This window comes from Pelobates fuscus, chromosome 6 (assembly GCF_036172605.1).
Source record: "Pelobates fuscus isolate aPelFus1 chromosome 6, aPelFus1.pri, whole genome shotgun sequence".
Taxonomy (NCBI): domain Eukaryota; kingdom Metazoa; phylum Chordata; class Amphibia; order Anura; family Pelobatidae; genus Pelobates; species Pelobates fuscus.
In genome coordinates, this window is record NC_086322.1 from 126,620,535 (window position 1) to 126,647,445 (window position 26,911).

At 43.0% G+C, this 26,911-nt stretch overlaps 1 protein-coding gene across 1 annotated transcript in view; it reads right to left on the reverse strand.

The window, feature by feature from the left end:
- TMEM144 (transmembrane protein 144) overlaps nucleotides 1-26,217 on the reverse strand; it is a 35,959-nt gene extending 9,742 nt beyond the window's left edge. The window contains exons 1-7 of the mRNA XM_063458233.1: nucleotides 26,028-26,217; nucleotides 23,269-23,391; nucleotides 3,775-3,874; nucleotides 3,285-3,365; nucleotides 2,686-2,770; nucleotides 2,468-2,541; nucleotides 486-604 (exon numbers count right to left, since the gene is read on the reverse strand). Coding sequence (XP_063314303.1) covers nucleotides 486-604; nucleotides 2,468-2,541; nucleotides 2,686-2,770; nucleotides 3,285-3,365; nucleotides 3,775-3,874; nucleotides 23,269-23,391; nucleotides 26,028-26,169 — 724 coding nt within the window. The 5' untranslated portion in view covers nucleotides 26,170-26,217. The remainder of the gene's footprint in view (nucleotides 1-485; nucleotides 605-2,467; nucleotides 2,542-2,685; nucleotides 2,771-3,284; nucleotides 3,366-3,774; nucleotides 3,875-23,268; nucleotides 23,392-26,027) is intronic.
- Between the last annotated feature and the right edge of the window lie 694 nt (nucleotides 26,218-26,911).

Genomic DNA, 26,911 nt, shown 5'->3' on the forward strand with positions numbered 1-26,911 from the left:
TTCTCCCTTTTTTTCTCTCATTCTCTCCCGGAGGAAATCCATTCCAGTTAAAGGGTGCAGTGTCTCCATACGACACTACTGTGGAAGTGATTTGAGCCTGTCCTTTCTGAGGCTCTAATCCATGTGAGTTTGATTATTGACAAATTATCACAATATCCTCGCTATCTACAGATTTACACTATATTGTGCTGTATTGTTTTTGTTTCACTTTCATGTATCAACATATACCTGAGATTAAACCCTAAGTCAGGGTAAGTGTGAATATATAGCGCTCCACTCACTTGACTAGTAAGGTCTGGATTCTTATCCAGTCCATACTAGACTCACTTTGGTTCATAAATGAGATATACACTTGTATGAAGAAAATATTTTTCAAATAAATATAGTAAAAGGATCAAAGTAACAATAGCATATTCAATTTCATGACTGACTGTATCGGCAGATATTGTATAGGATTAAACATAAAATATTTGAGATTTCCTCACCAAATTCACTCGATCCTGCATACATGCTCTCATTGTTTTTGCTGTGATCTTTGATATAGAGAACTGGAACAAAGCTGGAGCCATAAAGAATCCCAGCTACAACTGCCATCAATGAGCCGCTTTTATTCATATAGAAAATATAAAAAAAAAAAAAATTAAAAAAAGAGCTGTTTGTGTAGTTTTACAGAAAGGAATTTGTGAAATATAATGCAGAATGAAGCCATAATCTCACATCTGCAAGACATGCATAATTCCAATAAGCACTAATAAAAATTACACAATTGAAGTACAGGGTGGGTCAAAATCAGAGTTGGATTTGAGGAGTCAATAACATTTTATTAATTAACCAATTTCAATGATATTACATGCAATGAACGCTTAAAGGAACACTATAGGGTCAGGAACACAAGCCTGTTAAAAACACTATCTAGCAGTTACATACAGGAGCCTCTTGCAAGGTCTAGAAAGTTATTAACATATTTCATTAGATCTCACTTTACAGGAAGTATTTAGGAAGGCTGTGAACATTACATGCAGGACTGCATAAACAAAGTGATTTAACTCCTAAATGGCAGATAATTGAGCTGTGAGACTGCAGGGAAACGACCTATACATTAAAACTGCTTAATTAAAAGGACACTTTAAATCACCAGAACAACTACAGCTTCTGGTGAGTATAATCAGTTCCTGCAGGCATTTTGCAAGTTCCAGAGAAAAGGCAGTGTTTACATTACAGCCAGAGGTGGCTCTCTAATTAGGTGGTTTAGGCGACCGCCTAAGGCCTCACGCTGGCTGGGGCCTCGCGGCCGCCTAAACCGCCTGAGGGCACACTGTGTCGGGTCCTCTGTCAGTGACTGAGAACCTGACACCAGGAGGGGGCCCGGCAGCTTGCTCAAAATGCCGCCGGGTGCGAGGCCCCTCCTGTCTGCCCGGCCAGCCATTGCAGACACCGGTCTGCAGCTCCGCAGTGAGCAGAGCTGCAGACCATGTCTTTCGCGAGAACTGGCCAATCAAAGCGTTGCCGTGGATCTGACGGCGGAGCTGCAGACTGGTAGTAATGGCCACCGGACCACCAGGGAGCCCACTGGACCACCAGGGAATTTTAATAAATGTATGTAGTCTGCCCATCAACCCCCCTCCCTCACCATTAGCCCCCTCCCTCAACATCACCCCCCTACTCCCTCCCCCTCTCACCCCCCTCCTCTCACAAAGACATACATGCACACACAAGGATACTCTGTCAGACACACTCTCAGGTATATGTGACAGTGTGCATGTATTGCAACTCTATTTTTTTTCACTTTTTTGTTAGTGAGGCCTCATGTTTGAGTTTCACCTAAGGTCTCATAAAGTCTAGAGCCGCCTTTGATTACAGCCCAGGGACATCTCCAGCTGCCACTCCTCAGATGGCTACTAGAGGTGCTTACTGTGGCAGTGCTGCACATTCAGTGTCTTCATCAAATGCATGGAGACACTGAACTTTCCTCATAGAGATGAATTGATTCAATGGATCTCTATGAGGAGATGCTGATTGGCCAGGGTAGTGTTTGGCTCCGCCCACTGCCTCAACTCTTTGGGAATCTCAGCCAATCCAATGCTTTCCTATGGGAAATCATTGTGATTGGCTCAGATCATCACTTTTGATGATGTCAGACAAGGAGGCAGATCGGGGCATAGCCAGCACTAGCAGACTGAAATAAAGGTAAGATTGTACTATATTTAGGGTGGCAAGGAGGACTGGGGGGCTAGATAGTGTTTTTGAACACTATAGGGTCAGAAATACAAGTTTATGTTCCAGACCCTATAGTGTTCCTCTAAACATGTTATGGTGTCTATAGTGTCCCTTTAACAAATTAAACCACAAACAAATTATCACAAGTGTTTTTTTATTAAGTGAGACATGCAAGAATTAAAAATATTTCAAGAATGAACATTTACATATAGTCTGTTTTATTTGAAATAAACACTAACCGCTTACTTACGTTAGCCGTTTTTGTAAAGGAGAGAGTCTGTCTACCCACGACTCATCTGTTACAGGGTTTTCCTGGGAATTAATCTGTTAGAGGATACAGGACTGATAGCGTCAATTATTTAATGAGACATTGCTTCTAGAAAATCAAAGTAAGCTCTGGATCAAAAATCAAATTAAAGGCATAACATTTGTTATTAGTTAACTGAAGCAAAATGTATCGATACCTACACTTGTCGATAGAATCGGTTCTGTGTCTGAGTCTGATGATGAAGATTTATTTACGTCAGTTTTCACAAACAGAAAAATAATAGCACTAAGAATCAAATATAAAACTGTATATATTAGTACTTCTGCTCTGGTACAACAATTCTGTTCAGCAAATAGAATATCTATAATACTTTGCCTTTATACAAATGTACAAACTATTTAACTATTATGGAAAAAAAGTCTATGAATTAGCAAATGTCAAACTGTACAGCTTCAGTAGGCGGATTAGTCTATCATTGCCATCCAGCTTGGACTCAATCACACTTGACATAATGGAAATGAAGTTTCTGCAGGGAGGCTAAATGGTGCCGGAAAATACCCTTTTTTTTGTCACCTCCCCATTATTATTTTTTCCCCAAGAAACTGGAAATGACAGCCAAACAGCTACAGCACAATAGTTGACCACATCAAATTCTCAGCTTTAAATATAAAGTCATAATTCAAACAAGGAAGTGCGTTACTTATAATAAGATATACAAAATGTAAAAACATTTTTTAGTTCAAAACAGAGACTGTACCTAAGAGAATAAGAAAAAAGAAAAAAAAAAAAAAAAAGATACCTTAGGGCTGAGAGACCAGCTCCGGCATAGTTTAAATATGGCTTTGCCACGACTTCTGGGTTTATTCCAAACATACCAAACCTGAAATAGCATAAAAAGAACTGCAATCATTTACTTCCCCTTATTTCAGCAGCTAATGGCTATCAGTAGTTATAGCAAAGTACAAGAGAAGGGACAACCTTTATGCTTGACATTTTATATATTATGAACTTGTCAGAATTAAAATTGTTTACACTAATCAGAACAGCTTGGAAAGTTAACTTGTTTACTAGGCACGATGGACTGTCAATCAATCACTGCTAATCTGTCAGAATGCCAAGAAAGGCACAGGTGAGTGAAAGTGACTTATTTAAAAAAAAAACAATGTACAATGTATAGATGAAATTTGAAATGCTTTAATTTGATGCAAAGTTGATGCAAGTTTCCATTGAGTCTAATCACATGCAATGTGTGCCAGTTATTATTATTTTTTTTTTACACTTTATGTTACCTGGAACTTGCCCAGCCAGTTAACAGGTTGGTAGAAGCCCAAATTAGAAGCCCAAGCCCAAGACCAACTGTTTTGACAATTGGTACAACTGTTATATTGCCTGCAAATAAAAAATAATGTTATAAAAATATACCTAAAATTCTAAAGCATTCCTAATGCACACTATAAAATTTCAGTGGATTACCAAGGAAAACGTTATGAAACTGACAGATTTATGGTAAAGGCAAGACAACTGCATTTTCTATGTCACGGTCCACATATAGGTCATCTGTATATATTACAGCTGAACATAAAAATATCAGTTTTTCTTCACCTTAATAAAAGCCAAATAAAAGAAATCAGACTGTAGTTTATTCAGTAAATTCATTTATTCATTACAATAGATGTAATGTAATAATGTCTTAAAAGTACCAGTTATTAAATAAGCTAAATTTTACACTAATCCTTTCTGGAGTTTACATTAATTTTTTATGGAGTTCCTTAAATGGACACTTTAGTCACCAAAACAACTTTAGCTTAATGAACCACTTTTTGTGTATATATTTTGCCTCTGAAGTTCCACTGTTCAATTCACTACCATTTAGGAGTTAAATCCTTTATTTCTGTTAATGCAGCCCTAGCCACACCTCCCCTGGCTGTCACTGACATAACCTGCGCGAAAACAAAATGGTTTCATTTTCAATGAGATGTACCTTACTTTAACCAAGGACGTATCAGGAACGTTCTGTCAGGGTACCTGCGGTCTCTACCTCCGAAAGAGGTAGAGACTTAGCTGTTCCTCCATCCAGACGGCCTGATGGCTCCCTTTCCCACGGTCTATCCGGTCATGCAAGGCCGGCCGCGAGGGAGTGACTGCCTTTTACAGCATCTAGGCAGGAAGTTGTCATCAGGACACTCCTCCGGAACGACCTGTCACTCAATTGCTGCAGGACCAATCAGGACGCCTCGGAGGCGTGGTTACTGCTCTGAACAGGGTATTTAACAGAGCTTCTTTCATTAGCTCATTGCCCTGTCGTGGTTCTAGCTTGTTCTAGTCACTCAGTGCTTGTGTATTCTATTATCCCTTTTGGTTTTGACCCGGCTTGTTTACTTTACTCTGCTTATCTCTGTTACCCTTGATTCGGCTTGTCTCTCGCTTACCTGTCTTCTGTTACCCTCGACCTCGGCTTGTCTTTGACCATTCTATACTGTACTACTTACGTTAGTCCGGCCATTCTAAGGTCCAGTATACGTATCTGGCTACTGTTTGTACTCTGCGTGTTGGATCCCTGTCCCGATCCTGACATTCCGACAGGGCCAATGGATCCTGCGAGTACAAACAGTCAGCTTGCCTCTCCTGATCCTAGGTTTGAAGCCATGGATCACAGAATGGATCAGATGGCGCTTGCGGTACATGCTCTATTATCTCGTGCCAATAACCCACCAGAGGAGATACGTAATACCCCTGTTTCTCCTGTCGGTTCAGGTCTAGAGGTAGCCACAGTGGGTGCTTCTTCTCGCATTACCCCCCCAGTACGCTATGGTGGGGCTCCTGAGAAGTGTCGTGGTTTCTTAAACCAAATTAGTATCCATTTTGAATTGCAACCTCGCTCTTATCTTACAGATATGGCAAAGGTAGGATTTATTATCACCCTACTTATTGAGAAAGCTCTGAGATGGGTCAACCCATTATGGGAGAACGATAACCCATTAGTTTATAACTATAACGCCTTTGTAGCTGCTTTTAGAAGAACATTTGACCCTCCAGGTAGAAAGGTTAATGCAGCCAGATTACTGTTGCGTCTGAGACAGGAGAACCGAACACTGGTGGATTATGCACTAGAGTTCAGGTCTCTGGCGTCAGAGGTCAAGTGGAATGAGCAGGCGTATATGGATGTATTTTTGAATGGCTTATCTGAAGTAATCCTTGATGAGGTTGCTACCAGAGAACTCCCTGAGAATTTAGAGGATTTAATTTCGTTCATCTCTCGTATAGATGAACGTTTAAGAGAGAGACAGAACACTCGAGAGAGGAACCGGAGACCTTCTTTTAGGTTAGCCCCCGCTTTTCCAAGTCCTGACTCCACGGTATCTTTGCTTCCTAAACCTATGCAGATAGGGTATACCCGCCTCTCTGAGGAGGAAAGACAGTACAGGAGAAGAGAAGGTTTGTGTATGTATTGTGGAGCTAAGGGTCATTTACTCTCGAACTGTTCTAACCGCCCGGGAAACGCTCGCACCTAAGTCTCTCTAGAGGACAGGCCTTGGGTGTTTCTATTTTGTCCTCTACTCCTAATTATAAAGATCACAGGCTTATGCTACCAGTTTCCTTAACTTGCGGGAGGGAAGTAGTAAGGGCTATGGCTTTGATAGATTCCGGTGCTGCTGAGAATTTTATCGACCAAGCCTTTGCTAGTAAAAACAATTTCCCATCCCAGCTAAGGGAGACACCCATGGCCGTTGAGGCCATAGATGGTAGACCACTACTAGACCCTGTTATCTTTCGTGAGACCATACCCATTGAGTTAAATGTTGGTATCCTACACGTGGAGAATTTATCTCTTCTGCTCATTTCGTCTCCTTCCGTTCCCATAGTTCTGGGGTACCCATGGTTGAAAGAACATAACCCTATTATTGATTGGGAGTTAGGGGAGATACTCTCGTGGGGCCAGGGCTGCCAGGATCGGTGTTTGTGCAAGGTTTCTCCATTAGCTAATATTAACATACAGGAGAATCCTACTCAGTCCACAGAAAGACAAATACCAGACCTTTACCTAGACTTAAGGGCAGTGTTTGACAAGAAGAATGCCGATTCTTTGCCGCCACACAGGTCATTTGACTGTAAAATTAAGCTTCTACCCGGGACTATGCCTCCGAGGGGCCATGTATATCCTTTGTCTGTTCAGGAAAACTCGGTTCTAGAGGAGTATATTCAGGAGAATTTAGAAAAGGGATTCATCAGGAGGTCTTCTTCTCCGGCCGGGGCGGGGTTCTTTTTCATTAAGAAGAAGGATGGCATGCTGAGACCTTGTATCGATTACCGAGGCTTGAATAAAATAACTGTCAGAAATGCCTATCCTATCCCACTGATTACCGAGTTATTTGATCGTCTTAAGGGCTCCAAAATCTCCACCAAGTTAGATCTCAGAGGGGCTTACAATTTGGTGAGAATCCAGCAAGGTCACGAGTGGATGACGGCATTCAATACTCGGTATGGCCATTACGAATACACTGTTATGCCATTTGGACTATGCAATGCTCCTGCAGTATTTCAAGAGTTGATTAATGAGGTACTTAGGGAGTTTCAGCATGATTGTGTTATTGTTTACCTGGACAACATACTAATACACTCTAAGGAGATTGAGACTCACCATAGACAGGTCAGAAAGGTGTTACACAAACTTCTGCAACATGGTCTATACTGCAAATTGGAAAAGTGCAGTTTTGATCAGTCTCAGGTAGACTTTCTTGGGTACGTGATTTCTGGGGAAGGTTTTAAAATGGATCCTGGTAAACTCCAATCTATTTTAGACTGGCCTTTGCCTAAAGGACTCAAGGCTATCCAAAGGTTTATTGGTTTTTCCAACTACTATAGGCGCTTCATTAAGGGTTACTCCTCTATCATTGCGCCTATTACCAATATGACCAAACAAGGGGCTGATACTAAGTTCTGGTCTGAGGAAGCTCTTGGTGCTTTTAAGACTCTCAAGGAACTTTTTGCCTCAGCTCCCATTCTAGTTCATCCTGATACGACTCTGCCTTTCTTGCTCGAGGTCGATGCTTCTGAGACAGGAGTTGGGGCTGTTCTGTCTCAAAGGTTAGGGGTGGATAAACCGTTACACCCTTGTGGTTTCTTCTCTAAAAAAAATTCTGGGCCTGAGAGCAGATATGACATCGGGGAGAGGGAACTGTTAGCGGTCATTAAGGCTTTAAAGGAGTGGAGACATTTACTGGAAGGGACACTACACCCTGTTACTATCCTAACGGATCATAAGAACTTGTCTTATATTGGGGAGGCTAAGCGCTTGTCCGCCAGGCAGGCTCGCTGGGCTTTGTTCCTCACTCACTTTAATTATGTACTTACGTATAGACCTGGTTCTAAGAACTCTAAAGCCGATGCTTTGTCTCGTCAATATGAACCATCCACTATAACTGAACCACTTCTGTCCTCCATAGTTCCTAAGGGGAATATCATCGCGAACACGAATCTCAGGATTCACTCTCCATTGCTTTCTGAGATCATGAAGTTTCAGCATTTGGCACCCAAACAGACTCCTGGGGATCGACACTTCGTTCCTGCCACTCTCCAACTGGAGGTGCTACGCTGTCTCCATAACAGCAAGGTGGCTGGGCATCCTGGCATCCACAAGACTTATGCGCTGGTCTCTAAAGATTTTTGGTGGCCTGACTTACGCAAGGATATTAAAGAATTCATCGGGGCATGTGAAGTTTGTACCAAGACCAAGCTACCCCATTCGCTTCCATGCGGATTTCTGCACCCTTTAGAGGTTCCTGAAAAGCCTTGGTCCTGCCTGGCAATGGACTTCATTGTTGATTTGCCTATCTCTAAAAAGCAGACTGTCATCCTCACTGTGGTAGACAGATTTACTAAAATGGCTCACTTCATTCCCTTACCTAAACTCCCATCTTCGCCCGAATTAGCGGAGATATTCGCCAGGGAGATTTTCCGTTTGCATGGGACACCTTCCCAAATTGTCTCTGACAGAGGCTCCCAATTTGTTTCCCGTTTTTGGAGATCATTCTGCTCCCAACTAGGCATCAAATTGAATTTCTCCTCTGCCTATCATCCTCAGTCCAATGGAGCTGCTGAACGCACTAACCAAAAAGTTGAACAATATTTACGTTGTTTCGTTTCAGAACACCAGGACGATTGGGTCGGTTTGATTCCTTGGGCGGAGTTTGCACATAACAATCTCATTTGTGATTCTACGCATTCTAGCCCTTTTTTCTTGAATTATGGCTTTCATCCTTCCATCCTTCCTTCGGAGTCTTCTTCTCAAGGGATACCGTCGGTGGATGTTCATGTTGCCAATTTAAGAGAGTTGTGGGATCAAACTCGACAAATTCTTTTGCACAATTCTACGCTGGTTAAAAGACACGCTGACAAACGTAGAAGGGCAGCACCGGTGTTTGTTCCAGGCAATAGAGTATGGTTAAGTACTAGAAACATTCGGTTAAAAGTGCCGTCCATGAAGTTTGCTCCTCGATATATTGGACCTTACAGGGTACTGTCTCAAATTAACCCAGTTGCGTATCGTTTAGCGTTGCCTAATGCCTTACGCATTCCTAATTGATTTCATGTTTCCTTGCTAAAACCATTAATATGTAACAGGTTCTCCTCCACGATCGCCCCTCCCCGCTCAGTTCAGGTGGAGGGTCAGGAGGAGTATGAGGTCAATTCCATCGTTGATTCTCGAATCTCCCGGGGGAAACTGCAATATCTGGTCGATTGGAAGGGTTATGGTCCTGAGGAGAGAAGTTGGGTACCTCAGGAGGAGGTGCATGCTCCCCGTCTTCGCAGGGCGTTTCACTCTCGATTCCCTTCTCGCCCTGGTGTATTCCGCCCGGTGGGCGTATCTGAGAGGGGGGGTACTGTCAGGGTACCTGCGGTCTCTACCTCCGAAAGAGGTAGAGACTTAGCTGTTCCTCCATCCAGACGGCCTGATGGCTCCCTTTCCCACGGTCTATCCGGTCATGCAAGGCCGGCCGCGAGGGAGTGACTGCCTTTTACAGCATCTAGGCAGGAAGTTGTCATCAGGACACTCCTCCGGAACGACCTGTCACTCAATTGCTGCAGGACCAATCAGGACGCCTCGGAGGCGTGGTTACTGCTCTGAACAGGGTATTAAACAGAGCTTCTTTCATTAGCTCATTGCCCTGTCGTGGTTCTAGCTTGTTCTAGTCACTCAGTGCTTGTGTATTCTATTATCCCTTTTGGTTTTGACCCGGCTTGTTTACTTTACTCTGCTTATCTCTGTTACCCTTGATTCGGCTTGTCTCTCGCTTACCTGTCTTCTGTTACCCTCGACCTCGGCTTGTCTTTGACCATTCTATACTGTACTACTTACGTTAGTCCGGCCATTCTAAGGTCCGGTATACGTATCTGGCTACTGTTTGTACTCTGCGTGTTGGATCCCTGTCCCGATCCTGACACGTTCGACAAAAAACGGTCCTTAAGGACCTGATACGTCCGCGGGGAATTAGAGCACTGGAAGCTATAATGTTCACTTCCAGCAGCTCTAATGGTATTGCAGCGATGCCTCGATGTCGAGGCATCGCTGCAATGCCCCCCTCACTTCTGATGCTCTGCCTGTACTGAGTGGCTCCAGGGGTCGAGGCACTCAGTAAATATAAAAAATAAAAATACAAAAATAACTCCTATCCTCCCTCCCTCTCCCTCCCCATGTACTTACCGATCACCGCTGTTCAATTTAGGACACCCAAGGGCCATGTGACCACTCCGAAAGAGCGATCACATGGCCGCAATAGGTGTCCACAGTGCTGCCAGCAAGGGGACTGCCTGAACTGACAGGCAGTCCCCTTGCTGGTGAAAAAAGTAAAAAATAAATAAAAAAATGTAATACATTTACAAAAAAAAAATGTAAATATGATATATATATATATATATATATATACACATATACATAACACGTCATACTAAGTGTATTTTTTTATTAATATATACATATATCAACAGAAAAATACACTTAGGGTAAAATAACACACACATACACATATATATATATATATATATATATATATATATAATAAATAAGAAACTGTAGTCCCCCAGGCTGCTAAATAGTAAAAATATAAATATATATATATAGTAGGGCTCTATTTAGCCTTGACTTGCAGAGAGTCCCAGGAAGGATGTATTTCCCAAGTAAGTGGATTAATCTCATAAGAGCAAGCATTAGGCTGCTAGGATAGGACCTGCCAACAATGGGGTACATTGAAGGTGTGGCAGGCTTATGCAATATATGATCATATAATGTAACTAAACCCTCATTATTTTTTGCCTAGGTGAGGTGTTTTTAAATAAAACTACTACAATCGCTAAGATTTGAAATCATTGTTTAGTGAATAAGCGAGTGCGCTGGATTCTGTATTTTGTGTATATATATATTATACAATAATTAAAGCATTTTATAATATATTATATGATGTAGAATTATTAAAAAAAAAAATCTTATTGTATTTACATTGAATTGCTGCTCTAACTCTGTATTAACCTGATACTGTGACAAATCCTCCATTTTGTCCTCATAACCTGACTTCTTCATATGAAAACTACATTACATGACAGTATTTCTCAGCACATCTAATACAATAGACAAGGACAGTATTCTCCATAAGGATATGACTAACCCAGGAACTGTTGAATTTCCCCTAACTCGCAACAAAGTATAATTTAAAGGCCACGAGAACACAGTAGTAATGAAATGTTCTATTCATAAGAGACCTTGCACCTAACCACGAGATTTGACATCACCGACCGAGTAAAATGACGCTCAGGACCCCTTGTCCCCCACCCGTGTCCGAAAAAGTACCACCTCTTGGTGGGTGGACACGGAACTAACCACTTAGCTTTTGATCCAATTAATTATATTGATAGGTGGACACTAACCCAGACACTTAACAATTAATCCAATTAATGATGTTTATTCACTGATATCTTGATAATCAATGATGACGAAAATGTCTCTTAAAAGGGCCTGCGCGCCCTCTGATTCTGCACTTGCCAATAAATTTCCTCGAAGTTATTTTAACCTGAACTCCGTGTGTCAGACTGAATTACTTCAGCGTATATACGCAATTCAATTCTCTTTAATTTGGACAGGAACAGATAGACACTTAAACATTTTGGTTTACTGAAAAAGTACCATAACAACTTTGGCGCCCGAACAGGGACTCCGGGCTATGTCTGGCCGGTGAGCCGTCCTAAGGAAGACAAGGGTGGACGGAGGAATCCAGGGGGAAGGAAAGGGAGACTGATCACCTCCAGTTACACGGTAGAGACTTCTGCAGAGCCACCGGTACGTTCCGGCCCCTTTGATTGACCCGTCCACGTGTCTGTGACTGCTTCCCGGGAGGACATCAAAGACAGGTAATATCTTGCCCGGAGTCTTATTACCCATTTGTTACCTGCATTTAGTCTATCTGTTGCCTGGGTGTGTCTAGTTTGGTTGCCCGGGCTGAATGTTTATTTGTTTCCCCTTTTTGGGATAAAGGGGGGGGTGGACCAGTGGTAGTTTGCTTGAGGGTCCTGTGTTTGTCTGTTTTCCCCTTTTTGGGATAAAGGGGGGGGTGGACCCGAGGGGTTTGCCTGGAGTCCTGTTGCCTGTTTTACTCCTTTTAGGAGCCACGTGTTTGTGGCTGTAGGGAAAAAGGGGGGTTGACCTGTGGATGTGTTCCTGGGGGTCTTCTTTGCCTGTTTACTTCTTTTAGGAGCCTCGTGGCTGTGGCTGTAAGGAAAAAGAAGTTTGTGGAATTGTGGGATCTGTGTAGAATCATAGTTTCCTGTGATCCAATTTTGTGTCACTTTGATAGCCTAGCTAGCTTCACTGTGCGCTTTCGGACCATCCAGCTCTAGTTGAGTTGGGGACGTCCTGACCCGGACCATCCAGCTCTAGTTGAGTTGGGGACGTCCTGACCCGGACCCTTCGGCTCTAGTTGAGTTGAAGGTCCACTGATTATTTTAACTGTGATAGGAGACTTAGCCTTGTGGCAGGGGACTCAGTTTCCTGGGGGGATTCAGGCAGGCATTGCTTGTTTTCCGCATCACGTGGTAGTGAGACTTATAGAGTGGGTTTTATAAGGGCACTACGGGAGTGAGGGTGGCGTGGCCACTTTAAGTGGACTGCTGTAACGAGGGAGGCTAGAAAGGATTTCGGACCGGTGTTAGCTGTTATCCTTGGCCGCTGGTAGTGAGACTTGAGGAAGTCATTCTCCGAGCGGGGACACTACGAGGTTGAGAAAGGTGACTTTGGAGTAAGCACATGTAGAAGGAAAGGGATTACTGTTGATTTCATTTGAACTGTGATGCATGCACTGTATTTCAACTGTACTGTTGTCTTGTTTGTTTAATGTGGAGTCATTTAAACTCCTGTATCTGTCTCTAAGGATTTTTCTTCCCTTACTCTTTACCTTTTCTACACTTCCTGTACTATTGTACTATCCACTCCCATTCCTCTTAATAGAGAAGTGATTGGTCACACACTTCTCACCTCGCTCCAATCCGTGTCTACCACCCCGGGTAGGCGGATTCAGTGACTAGTCTACGTTTTGGGAAGACGCACTTGAGAAAGACCCACGATTCTCAGGTGGCAGTCGAGCATTGTAGACGTTCCGGTTCAATTTTCCTTATCTTTCCCTATATCTGGGACGCTGGTGTAGGGGAGAAGGGATCATGGGGCAGGATTTAGGTAAGCCCAGTAAGGGCTGGTTAGCATGTGATTTAGTTGATGACAGAGAGGGTGAGGAGATGGTTAAAGGTGTTGAAAAGATTGCAAAAGTTTGTAAAATAGCTGTGCCGACATGTGGTAGATTACAACCAGAAAGTTGGCGTAGATTGTTGATGGAAAAGAAAGGCAAGCTTGCAAATTATGATTTATTAAAAACAGCTGAAGCATGGTACAGAGTAGCAAAGGCTATTCAGCAAGAAGGTTGGGTTGAAGAAGAAATAATTCACAAGGGTGTGAAATTGTTTGTGTACCATAATAATTGTGTTGCTGGGGCTCTTCCTCAGCCAGCGCCCCAAAATGGCGCCCGGGGGATGTCTATCCCAAAGGTCCAGTCAGCAATGGGAGATTGCCAGCTGACTACGTATCCCACTCCCAATCCTCCCAATCCCCATCCCGTCACCTCTCCCGTTTGCCCGGTCCTAAATTCTGATGGATCCTACTTTTCCCCTTCTCCCTCCCTAGCATTCCCATCATCCTCATCCATCCCCAAGCCACCTTCTGTGTCTAATGCTAACATCTCATCTGCCATTCCTTCCTCACACTTTGTCTCCGTAGATAATCCTACCCTCCCATCTGCATCTGCCCAGTTCACTAACCCCTCCTCTCCTGCCACTGTCAATCTTGCTGATCCCACTCCGGCTCCTCCTCCTTCAGGCACCTTTACTGACTCTGCCCCACCCTCTCCCTCGCCCGCCCCGACCACAGCCCAGTTTCCCACCCCCTCTGCTAATCCCTCCCCAACCTCACTGCCCACTCCAGGTTCCGCCCCAACTCCCACCCAAATGGCCTGGCCATACCCCTTCCCATACCCCTATCCTCACTGGCCATACCCCTTTCCCCAAGCCACTCCCCAGGTTCCGGTCATGCCCAGTCCGGTTCAGTCTGCCCCGGATGTGCCCACATCCAACATGGCCGCCACATCTTCCCTTAACCCCAATGCAACTTCCTTCCCCGCCTCCAATATGGCGGCCCCCAGCCATTCAGCACCCCTGATGCCGGTGCTTCCCGGTGATTACCGGTCCCAAGATTATGACCCAATGGCAACTCCCGCCTCCGGAGCTCCCTCCTATCCCCCGGCCCTGTCTCCTCAGGTGATCCCCTCACGCAGAAGGTCCCAGATAATAGAGCTAGATGAGGGAGAGGATGACAGGCTGTCCCAGGTTTCAATGGAGGCTGCGAGAGCCCACCGTTCTATTGAAGATCCCTTCGGCCATCAGGGTCGGGGAGAACAGGCCCCTCCTAAATATGTCGCTTTTAACCCCACACAAGCTAGTGCTTTAATGAAATCTCTCCCTGACCCAGAGAAACAGCCTATGCCTTTTTACCGAGGGATAGTTCAGATACAAAAGACTTATTCCGCCGCCTGGCGTGACCTACTGAGCATTTGTGCTATTAAAGCAGGGGATGCATATTGGCCCAGCATGGCCCGCCACCTCAGTACAGATCTACTTACAAGTGATGTTGATTATCCCTCCGGAGTAACCTTTTGCAATCAATTGAGAGATTGGGCTAAGGATAAACTTGCAGATCAAGCTGCTGGCCTTACTGATGTTGTGCAAGACAAAGGAGAATCAGTGGAAAGGTTTCATGCAAGATTATATCAAATGTTCACAGATTTGGGATTTGATCTCACTGACAAAATTCATTCACAAATGCTATCAGGTGCGTTTGTCCAAGGTGTTAAAGATTCCATACGCAAGGGAATCATTGCTGCACGCCCTGAATACAAGGTTGTTCCCCTAGATACGTTACTCCTAGTTGCTAGAGGTTTGGAATCTGCCCAAACCCCCAGAAGACCCAATTCAGCTCCTCTCATGGTGGCCCGTGCCACCCCCATCACCCCTGGCACCAAGGGTGTCAAGTTAGAGGACGTATCATGTTTTAATTGTGGGGCTAAGGGACACTACAGAAGTGACTGTCCAGAACCCAAAAGGGAACCGGGGGAGCCCAAAAAGTTTCCTACAGGGGAGCCCAAAAAGTTTCCCAAGCCTGCCCCGGCCCCTAAGACCATGAAAACGGTTCCAATTGTTGAGGAACCAGATGATGATTAGGAAATTGGCAAACCTGTGTCATTAACCCCTGTCATGGCAGTGTTTACAGGGGATAAGGGGGGGGGGGCACTTGCCACAGTAACTTTACCCATTGAGGGCCAACCTACCACATTTCTTATTGACACAGGCGCAGCCCGAAGTGTTCTCAGAGAACAAGACCTGCCAGACCCATCTTTCTTGTCAAGTATTGATGTCTCCTGTGTTGGAGTGGATGGCCAACCGAGACACAGTCCTCTAACAACCCCTCTGCGGGTTGGCACAAGCTTACTTGCTCGTTTTGTAGTTTCCTCCACATGCCCAATTAACCTGTTAGGCGCTGATGTCCTTTCACGCCTGCAGGCGTCTATAACCTTCACTCCAGATGGACAGGTAGAAATGTCTACACCTCTATCTGTTTCTGACACTTCAGCCCTGTGCTCCATACCTTTGATGCTGCAATTAGATATATCCAATGAGCAAGCAGCAGAACCTAGGTCCAATTTCCCAGATGAGTTAAAAACTCAGGTACCTGCTAAGTTATGGTCCTCAGGCCCAGAGGATATAGGTCATCTAAATGTCCCACCTGTGGTGGTTAAGCTTATCCCAGGAGCTAAGTTACCAAGGAAACCACAATATCCTCTAAAACCAGCACAGGCTGCAGCCATTTCTATTCACATCAAAGCGCTCCTGGAAAAGGGTGCTTTAGTGGAGTGTAAATCAGAATGTAATACTCCATTATTTCCTGTGAAGAAAAAGACTCTAAAAGGTGAGCCAGTAAAGTACAGGATGGTTCAGGATCTCCGTGCAGTCAATGAAGCCACTGTCCTGGACACCCCTCTTGTACCAAACCCCCACACTCTGCTCTCTGGCGTCCCACCTTCTGCAAAGTATTTTACAGTCATTGACCTAGCTAATGCTTTCTTCAGTGTTCCACTGGATCCATCCTGTCAATACCTGTTTGCTTTCACCCATGAAATGCAACAGTATACATGGACTGTCATGCCCCAAGGGGCTCAAAATTCTCCAAGTCAATTTGCCAAAGCCATGTGTACTATTCTTGACCCATGGCAAGCTGAACACCCAGAAGTTGTTTTACTCCAGTATGTGGATGATTTGTTGCTCTGTGGAGATGATATACCCACTACTGAAGAATGTTCAATTAGTCTGCTTTGCTATTTGGCAGAACAAGGATGTAAAGCTTCGCTTCTCAAGCTGCAATTCTGTCAACCTTCTGTGATTTTCCTTGGACATTGCCTATCTCAAGGTACCAGACATCTCACTCGGGACCGAGTCAGAACAATTCTGGACATTCAACCCCCAAGGACTTCAAAATCTCTTCATGCCTTCTTAGGCCTCATTTCCTACTGCAGAGCATGGATCCCAGAGGCCTCTCTGCTTATGCAACCTCTCTACGATGCACTCAAGTCAGATCCATTCGGCCTGACCAACGAAGCTCTGGACAATTTCAAATCTCTTAAGCGTGCCATTGCTTCTGCTCCTGCCTTGGGCCTACCTGATTACTCCAAACCTTTCAAATTATTTGTCTCTGAAAGACAAGGCCACGCAACAGGAGTTCTCACCCAAACTAATGACTTAAGAGGCCGCCAGAGGCCTATTGGATATTTCTCATGTCAACTGGACATTGTGGCCAGAGGGACCCCTTCCTGTCTCAGGGCTGTTTTTGCTGCAAGAGAGCTCATAGAAAGAACCTCAGACCTGGTCCTTGGCCACCCCCTGGTTGTTTTGGCCCCTCATGACATTTCTGCCATCATCAACCAAGTCCAGCTCAAGCACGTGTCTCCAGCCAGACACCTACGCCTCCAGTGCCATCTTCTTCTGCCAGACAACATTTCCATCCAAAGATGTCAAGTTCTTAACCCATCCACTCTTCTTCCACTCCCTGAGGGGGGTATCTATTATGGATTTATCACAGATGAAACCTACATTTACCTGCTTTGTGGATGTATCAAGAAAGTCATGCATCCACATTTGACATTTTATGAAGATGAAAAGCCTCTCTGTGAAGGCCCAGATTACGCCTTCTGTACCATGTGGTACAAACCAGACATTACTCCCGAGCCTTGCTATGAAGATGAGCTCTACCATTGGACTGATGTTAAGCTCACTGCTCAAGATTTCTATTGTGACTCTGAAGGCAATAGCATGGTCTTGGTCCAACTACCTCAACAACTTAATTACCTATACCGCCATTGGGATACTGCTATCCCACATATTCCTGTTACCAAATTGAAGACAAAGTCATGGAATGATCTTGGGCCCATGGCAAAGTTATGGGCCACCATGGATGAAGAACAGCTACAGGAAAATGGTATTGTCAAATACCCAACAACTGACCTTCTGGAAGCATGGCCACGCCACTTCCTAGAAAAAGAATTTAAAGACCTAGTTATAACAAATGACTATGACCCAGAAACTCCTCATGACTGTTTCGAACAGATGAAAATGGAAACAGTACACTTACCAACTGTGCATGAGAATCCATTACCGGATCCGGATTTTACTCTGTTTGTGGACGGTTCAAGGTATGCTGATGAAGAAGGAAAATACCATACAGGATATGCCGTAACCACAACAGGGGAAGTTCTCAAGTCATCACCTTTACCGCCAGCAATGTCTGCGCAAGAAGCTGAATTGCAAGCCCTGACTTCAGCATGCAAGATTTCCAAGGGAAAGCGTGCCAACATCTATACAGATTCAAGATATGCCCTGGGTGTGGCACATGACTTCGGCCTCATTTGGAAGACAAGAGGATTTCTTACCACTGCCGGTACACCAGTCAAACACAGCTCTGCAATCAAGGAACTAATGGATGCCCTCCTACTCCCTGAAGAAGTGGCCGTTTTGAAAGTAAAGGCACATGGGAAATTGGATTCAGATGAAGCAAAGGGCAACCATTTGGCTGATCAGGCTGCTAAGCAAGCAGCCAGAGATTTGCAGGAAGTGGATGAAGAAGTGTCCGGTCAAGAAGAAGAAGTTCCTATCTTTACCTTACAAACTCTTCCTACTGACCTGAGAATTCTACGAGAACAACAAGCTAAAATTACCCCTGAAGAAATCCAGAAATGGAAGAAGAAAGGAGCTGTCCTAAAGGACGGAATTTACTACAACAATTCTAAATTTTGCCTTCCAAGAAGCTTATACCCAGCAGTTGTCCAATGGGCCCATGGGCCTGCACATCTGTCAAAAGACCTAATGGCCGCCCTCATTCAAAAATATTATGAAGCACCTGGAATCACAACCCTGATCAACAGCTTCTGCAGGGCCTGTGTCATTTGTGCAAAATGTAATCCAGGAAGACCAATCAAGGTGCCTGCAAAACACCTGGCAAAGCCCATGTACCCCTTCCAGCGAATCCAAATTGACCACATCCAAATGCCCAAGAGTGGGCCCCATGAATATGCACTAGTCATAGTGGACATGTTCTCAGGCTGGCCAGAAGCCTACCCTGTAGCCAATATCACTGCAAAAACAACCGCAAGACGCCTACTTACAGACATTGTATGTAGATTTGGACTTCCAGAAGTCATTGAAAGTGATCAAGGCCCAGCCTTTACAGCAACAGTGACTAAAGAAATTTGGACTGCTCTGGGAGTGACCCTAGCCTTCCACACCCCTTACCACCCACAAAGTAGTGGTAAAGTAGAGCGCATGAATGGCACTCTAAAAGCCAGAATGTTAAAAATGTCACAAGAAACAAAAATGCCCTGGCCAGAAAGTCTGTCAATAGCTTTGTTCAGCGTTAGGCACACACCTAGAGGGAAATACTCGTTATCCCCATATGAAATTCTATTTGGGACAGCACCCAGGCTAGGTTGTTATTATCCACAGCAGTTACAGCTTCAATCAGATGTTTTAGTAGACTATGTAACTGAACTTGCAAGTGCCTTGAACAAAATACATGCCCAAGTTTTCTCTTCAATTCCAGATCCTGATCTGAACACAGGTACCCATAACCTGCTTCCCGGAGATTGGGTTCTGGTTAAGAAGTTCGTGCGGAAAAGCTCCCTGGAACCAAGATTTGACGGGCCATTCCAAGTTCTCCTGATCACCGCAACTTCCGTCAAATTGGCCGGCAGGCCACATTGGATCCACGCTTCCCACTGCAAGAAGTCTCCTGCCCCAGAGGAAGCAGATACCGCACAACCATGTACCTCTGGTACATTGTCTCCTTAATTAGTTTAATTAAGGCCCAGCAAGTAGCCATCACTAAAGATGCTAGTGGGTACACCTTCTGGTATAATTCATCATGTACCCGTGTGGCTACCTATACCTTTGATTATTGTGACATCGTAGAATGCCCATTCACTACAACACAAATCCAGAATATCTATAGAGATATCCCTCATGTAAAAGACCCATATGTTTGTGTAGTTGACAAACAATGGGGGCATGATTGTGGCCATTGGGGGGCGGCGGGATGGAATGCCGGGCCTTCCTGGGGCTACAAGCCAAAAAGTGCCTTATCTAAAGTAGATGATCATGGTAGGTCCCTCCTTCAAAGAATGACTCTGAGAAAGCCTGGAGGAGGCACACCAATGAAATTAATTCTTAATGTTGAGCATCCAAGCCCAACAGATGCAGACCAATATGTATTGGGAATGTACTGGAAAAAGGGTTCCTATACTAAACTAGGGCATTTCTACCTTAAAGATATGTGTAATTCCCCAGAGTGGCGAGGAGCTACTCATATGGTCACAAACCCATTAAAACCACACATCCAGTCCTTTAAGGACATGATGGCCATTGCTAACCCCACCTTTGAAGATACTATGGCCGCTGAAACAGGTTTTAATGATGTTAACCTATGGTTAGAATGGATGAAATATAATGCCAACAAACATAACCGAACCGCATGCTATGTGTGTGGTGGTGCCCGGCCTCATCTGGGCACTGTACCTTTAACTCTGCCAGTAAATGAAGAAAATTGCATTTTAAGTCTTTTTGCCTACCAATATAATTTCAACAGGTCTCAATGTCAAGCATGGACAGCGGAGTATCCTCTTATAGCCAAAAATGTAAGACCTCCTCATGGTGTTACCGTATATAAAGGTAATTACACTTGCTATGTCAAACATGATGGGATTGGTAAATTTGTGGGTAACTTTCCCGCAGGTTATTGTACTACGTATAGAACTGTTCCTGTACGTTTGCTGCAGCAGCACACTAGGTCACTAGGAGATATTTACTGGTTGTGTGGGGATTTACAGTTAAGATCCAGAATGGACACAGAGTGGTGGGGGGAGTGTACATTGGCCAAGGCCATTATGCCTATACACATTATTTCTGACACACACACACCAACACCCATGAGTCCAGCCACACTAAGGCCAAGCGTGAAGCCCCAGTAAAAGGAAGTTTTGACCCTCACATTTACATTGATGCCATTGGGGTGCCTAGGGGGGTACCCAATGAATTTAAAGCAAGAGATGAAGTTGCTGCAGGATTTGAATCAATTTTTACCATAGTTACTGCAAACAAGAACTTAAATTGGATAAACTACATTTATTACAATCAACAGCGTTTTGTTAATTACACCAGAGATGCCCTCCAGGGATTAGCCGAACAGTTGCAGGCAACATCCCAAATGGCCTTCCAAAATAGAATAGCCCTGGATATGATCCTAGCCGAAAAAGGAGGGGTATGTAAAATTTTGCCCGACACCATGACATGTTGTACCTACATCCCAGAAAACACAGGTCCTAATGGTAAAGTTACATTAGCCATAGCAAAATTAAATGACCTCTCAGAAGAATTAAAAAGGAATTCTGGGATAAAAGATCCCTGGGACAGATGGTTTGGTTGGATGACGGGTTGGAAAAAGGCTTTAATGCATATTGGTATGGCAATACTAATTTCTCTTTTTATCTTTGCTCTTCTCTTTTGTTGTGTCTTCCCCTGCCTAAGGAAAGCTCTCACGAAGACTATTGACCAAGCGGCACCCACTTTCACACTACTTGATGTTGATGACCAAGATTTCCAGGATCTCAACTCACCCTGTTTGCCGCTGCAATCCATCCCTTTTGATGATAAAGTGCGAGAGTTCTAGGAAGGGACTAGATTAGGGACAGCATCTGTCGGTGAATGGTAAAGGCCCCATGTGGAGAAGTGGTGGGTTAGCTGCCATGGGATACCCTTGGGTGTGAAGTGTTCGAGAGCCATACTGACAGATGAGCTAGCCTAGTAGGGTCAGAAAATAGGGACAGACTTGCACTTTGCATTAACACCTAGCTAGCGGCCACGGGGTTTCTGTGCCTTTGGGCTAACACGTCTTCTGGTATTAACAAATAAAGTTTTTATCTCTTAGAATCTAACATTTCATAGGGGGGACTGATGTAGAATTATTAAAAAAAAAAATCTTATTGTATTTACATTGAATTGCTGCTCTAACTCTGTATTAACCTGATACTGTGACAAATCCTCCATTTTGTCCTCATAACCTGACTTCTTCATATGAAAACTACATTACATGACAGTATTTCTCAGCACATCTAATACAATAGACAAGGACAGTATTCTCCATAAGGATATGACTAACCCAGGAACTGTTGAATTTCCCCTAACTCGCAACAAAGTATAATTTAAAGGCCACGAGAACACAGTAGTAATGAAATGTTCTATTCATAAGAGACCTTGCACCTAACCACGAGATTTGACATCACCGACCGAGTAAAATGACGCTCAGGACCCCTTGTCCCCCACCCGTGTCCGAAAAAGTACCACCTCTTGGTGGGTGGACACGGAACTAACCACTTAGCTTTTGATCCAATTAATTATATTGATAGGTGGACACTAACCCAGACACTTAACAATTAATCCAATTAATGATGTTTATTCACTGATATCTTGATAATCAATGATGACGAAAATGTCTCTTAAAAGGGCCTGCGCGCCCTCTGATTCTGCACTTGCCAATAAATTTCCTCGAAGTTATTTTAACCTGAACTCCGTGTGTCAGACTGAATTACTTCAGCGTATATACGCAATTCAATTCTCTTTAATTTGGACAGGAACAGATAGACACTTAAACATTTTGGTTTACTGAAAAAGTACCATAACAACTTTTGAAATCATTGTTTAGTGAATAAGCGAGTGCGCTGGATTCTGTATTTTGTGTATATATATATTATACAATAATTAAAGCATTTTATAATATATTATACATATATAATACACATATCTCAAAATACACTTATAATGAAATCATATGCATTATATATGTATAATGTATTATAAAATGCTTTAATTGTAATATATTATACATATATAGGAAATAAAAGTGTGTGTGTGTGTGTGTGTGTGTGATATATATATATATTCCCATCAGTTGTGCCGCCCCTCACTTGCCTGATGCCCTGAGGCTGTGGCCTCAGTGGCCTAATGTCAAATCTGGCACAGTACAAAGACCACCAGTAAAATGTTAATGCATTTTGTTTTGACCTTATTAATAGTTTGTATTTTTTTGCATGCTCAGATCTTCATAGGTTTTGAACAAATTTTATTTTTGCAGAATCTTCCACCATAAGCCTGTCTCATTAATAACGCCCCCTGAAGCTATATTGACTTCTTTATCAGTGTGTGCATACAGCTCAGCCACTAACAGCACTGAGTGAGCTGGCTGTTTTTAACAGAAACTGCAAACAGGTAGTGATATCTTTACTATAGGACTCCTGGGTGTATTTTCCTTCTAATGCTTTGTAGTTCAGATTATACCGTGCTGTCAGTGGCTGAGCTGTGTGCAGACTTTTTATATAAATGTATTTTTCTATAGTGAGGGGATGTAGCTAAGGAGCCAGGATTTTGATGCAGAATTCTGCAAAATATTTTTTTTGTGCACAAACAATAATGATTTGGAATGAAAAAATACAGCATATTCCTAAGGCCAAAATCTATCAAATGCATTGCAGTTTTATTTTCCCATAGTATCCCTTTTATTACTGAAGGAAGTAACCCTGAGAATACCCAAATGTTTTCCATACCTGTGGCCCATACGCAACCTCCTACCATTGCGAGTGGCCAAAATTTCGGGCTATTAAGAATGATGTTGACCACTAAAGATACAATCCATATAGAAGCACAGAGAATCCACTGGAAGAACATGCCTGAAATATAGATAAACACAGCATCGGAACAAAGGTTGTTGAGAAATGTAGCGCAGAATATACAGTTTATAAAGATGACCATTAAAGAGACATTGATATTTTTCAATATTAAGACATTTCTTAAATAAGGAAAACGTAAATTTAAAAAAAATAAAAAAATATATATATATTTTCTTTTGTGGGATTGCCTAAACTTCCTACAGAAAGGCAGATTGTTTACAAATAACGTATCAGGGAATATTTAAAGAGTACATTTTGAATAGAACGTGTTTTAATTTCCACAGAAAACAAATTGTCTACAATGTAGTTGTAAAAATGATGGTAAACATGCTATATATCAAATATGTTGATTATGATATTATGGTTACACATTGAAATAGCCTCATAAGTGGTTAATTAACCATAGTACCTTGCACAAGTAAACTTAGTACCGTGCATTAGTACCAGTAACACATAAAAAAACATAGGGATCAGATCTTTTGCGACTAAATTTATAAAATGCATAAATATTAATGGATATAACTTTGCCTCATAATAAGGCTTCCTATTTTTTACACATTTAACACAGCAGATTATGCAACCACTTTTGCAGCAGTGAAGCTGGAGAAGAAGAGGTGGGAAACAGCACCCAGCAGAGCCCATGTATGAAGTCAAACCATAGTAAAAATGCTTTGACTACTTACAATCAGGGGTGCCAGTGCACTCCTGGGACCTGAACTACTACAGTACACTGCAGTGAATATGGTGGTCCTTTAAGCCACTGCCCTTGTTTCATCATCTAGTACATAGGCTTACTTTGATGGTCACTAGCAAAACATTAAGTGGCAAACTTTGATGAGCTTCTCTGTTCATTGGATACTCAGAAGAAGAGTCATTATCTGTTTAAAGGAACATTAAAACATTTGGAATACAATCCTGTATTTTAAAGTTTTTGTGTACCTGTCCCTATTTAAAAACAGATGTCCCCACCTTTGCAATATAAAAATAATAATCTGGGTGACTTTAAACCTGCAATGGTCATTAACATGCAATATTGCTCTATAGCAGGGGTTCCAAATTATTTTTTCCTGTGGAACCCTTTGGCATAGTGTATCAACGGCATGGAATCCCCCCTCCCCCTCATGAAAATAAAATAAAAATTGCACTGTTTTTTGTATGTCAAGGTGTGCATATCTGTGCTTGTATGTGCCAGTGTGTGTGTGTGTGTGTGTGTGTGTGTGTGTGTGTGTGTGTATGTGTATATCTGACACACAGATACACACACACGCACATAGATACATACACCATGACACACAGTGTGTATGTATGTATCTATCTGTGTGTCAAAGGGTGTGTATCTGTGTTGGTATGTGTCTGTGTATCAAGGTGTGTGTATCTGTGTTGGCATGTGCCAGTGTGTATGCATCTGACACACATACTGGCAGATAGTGGTACACAGATACACACACCTTGACACACAGTGTGTATCTATGTGTGTGTGTGTACGTATCTGTTTGTCAAGGTGTGTGTATTTATGTTTCAAAGTGTGCATCTGTGTTTGTATGTGCCGTTGTGTGTCAATGTGTGTATATCTGTGTATCTCTGTGTCAGTGTGTGTGTGTATATATATATATATATATGTATCTGACACACAGATATACACACACACACTGACACACACACTCAGATACACATATCTTGACTCACAGATATACACACACACACACACACACACACACTTGCACCCACAGATCCACACTGGCACACTCAGATAAACACACACTGCAATACACACACACACACAAACACACTGATTCTCACTGGCACATATACACACACACAGGCACATACAAACACACTGATACTCACTGGCACATATACACACACACACACACACACACACACTTAGATACCCACAGTGACACATACACAATCATTGACACACTCAGACACACATATACTCTCACTGACAAGAACACACATTCTCACTGACAAGCACACATTCACTCTCATTGACAAACACACAGACACATACAAACTCCCTAACACATACAAGTTTATTTTTTATTTTTACATTTTTCATCCACCCAGCCCCCTACCTAAAGGAGTGCTGACATGGAGTCCCTGGGGTCCAGTGTGGATGCTGAGTGGCTGGCATGCGGGCGGCGGGGGAGCAGTGATCTCCCTGCTCAGATCCCTCATGCGCCTCTTAGTGATGCCAGAGTGACATCATATTCCGGCTCCAGCATCACTAAGAGGTGCGCGAGGTTGCTGAGCAGGGAGATCACTGCTCCCTCACTTCCTCGCCGCCCACGGCCATTTTATTTTGTAAACTTTTGGCGAAACCCCAATTGTGTTCTCGCAGAACCCTAGGGTTCCGTGGAAAACCAATTGGGAAATGCTGCTCTAAAGTATGCAAGCACACAAGAGGAGTCTCTTTCTGCAAGAAACAGCTTTTCATAACACTGATCTTGCAAACAGTAAAATTATACAAAGGTGAATTTAATAAAACAAACATTAATTAAACATATGTTATGTTATCTACTTTTTTACATCTCCTCCATCCCAATAGAGACAACGTTTATTGATTTAACAACACATCTTATAAAATTAACTAATAATAAATAAGAAAAAAAAAAAAAGAACATTGTGCATACCATCTCCGGTGTCAAACTTCTTTACTGGTACAAAATTGGACCCAAATAAAACTACCGATACAAAAGAAGACGTAAAGCCAGCGACCAGATGGGAATTATTACTGACAGAACTATTGCTAGTGTCACTTAACCAACTTTCCATGTTCAGTTTTCTTTCCTTAGATTATGTATAAAGTGATCAATAAAAATCACCGTCTGCAATGGAAAACAAACATTAAAGCACAATTTTAGAGAAAAAAGTTATTAAACACATTACACGAGCTTTAAATAAATGCTAGGAAAACATATTTATTACATTTTGATATCGAGGGTAAGTCAAGAAATTAAAATCAGAGTAAACTCAAATTGTAATCTTGTTTTATTAAGCTTGGAGGAATGCATTTTAGAAAAAAAACTCTCAGATACACTGACATACAGACACACACGGATGTATTTACCACAAGGCAAACAAGGCATTTGCCTAGGGCGGTAATTTCAGGGGGAAGGGGGGGTGCCAAAAAAATGCCACCCCAAGCTCAAAGACAAATGTTTTGTTTGCCTCGTGTTCTGGGGCTGTCCACCTTACTGAGTGATTGAGTGTAGATGTCAGTGTGTGTCTGTGAGTGAGTGAAAATGTGTGTCTTTCAGTGAGAATGGGTGAGCCTGTGAGTGTGTGTCAGTGTGTGTCTGTGAGTGAGGAGTGAAAGTGTGTGTGTCTTTCAGTGAGAATGGGTGTGTCAGTGTGTGTGTGCCAATGACTGTATCTGTCAGTGAGTGTATATCAGGGCATGTATCAATGAGGGCATGTGTCTGTCAGTCAAAAAAGTGGCCTTGACATGAATTGGGGGCGGGGGCAAATTTAGATTTTGGGGGTGCCCGAATTTAGTCGTGCCTAGGGCAGCACA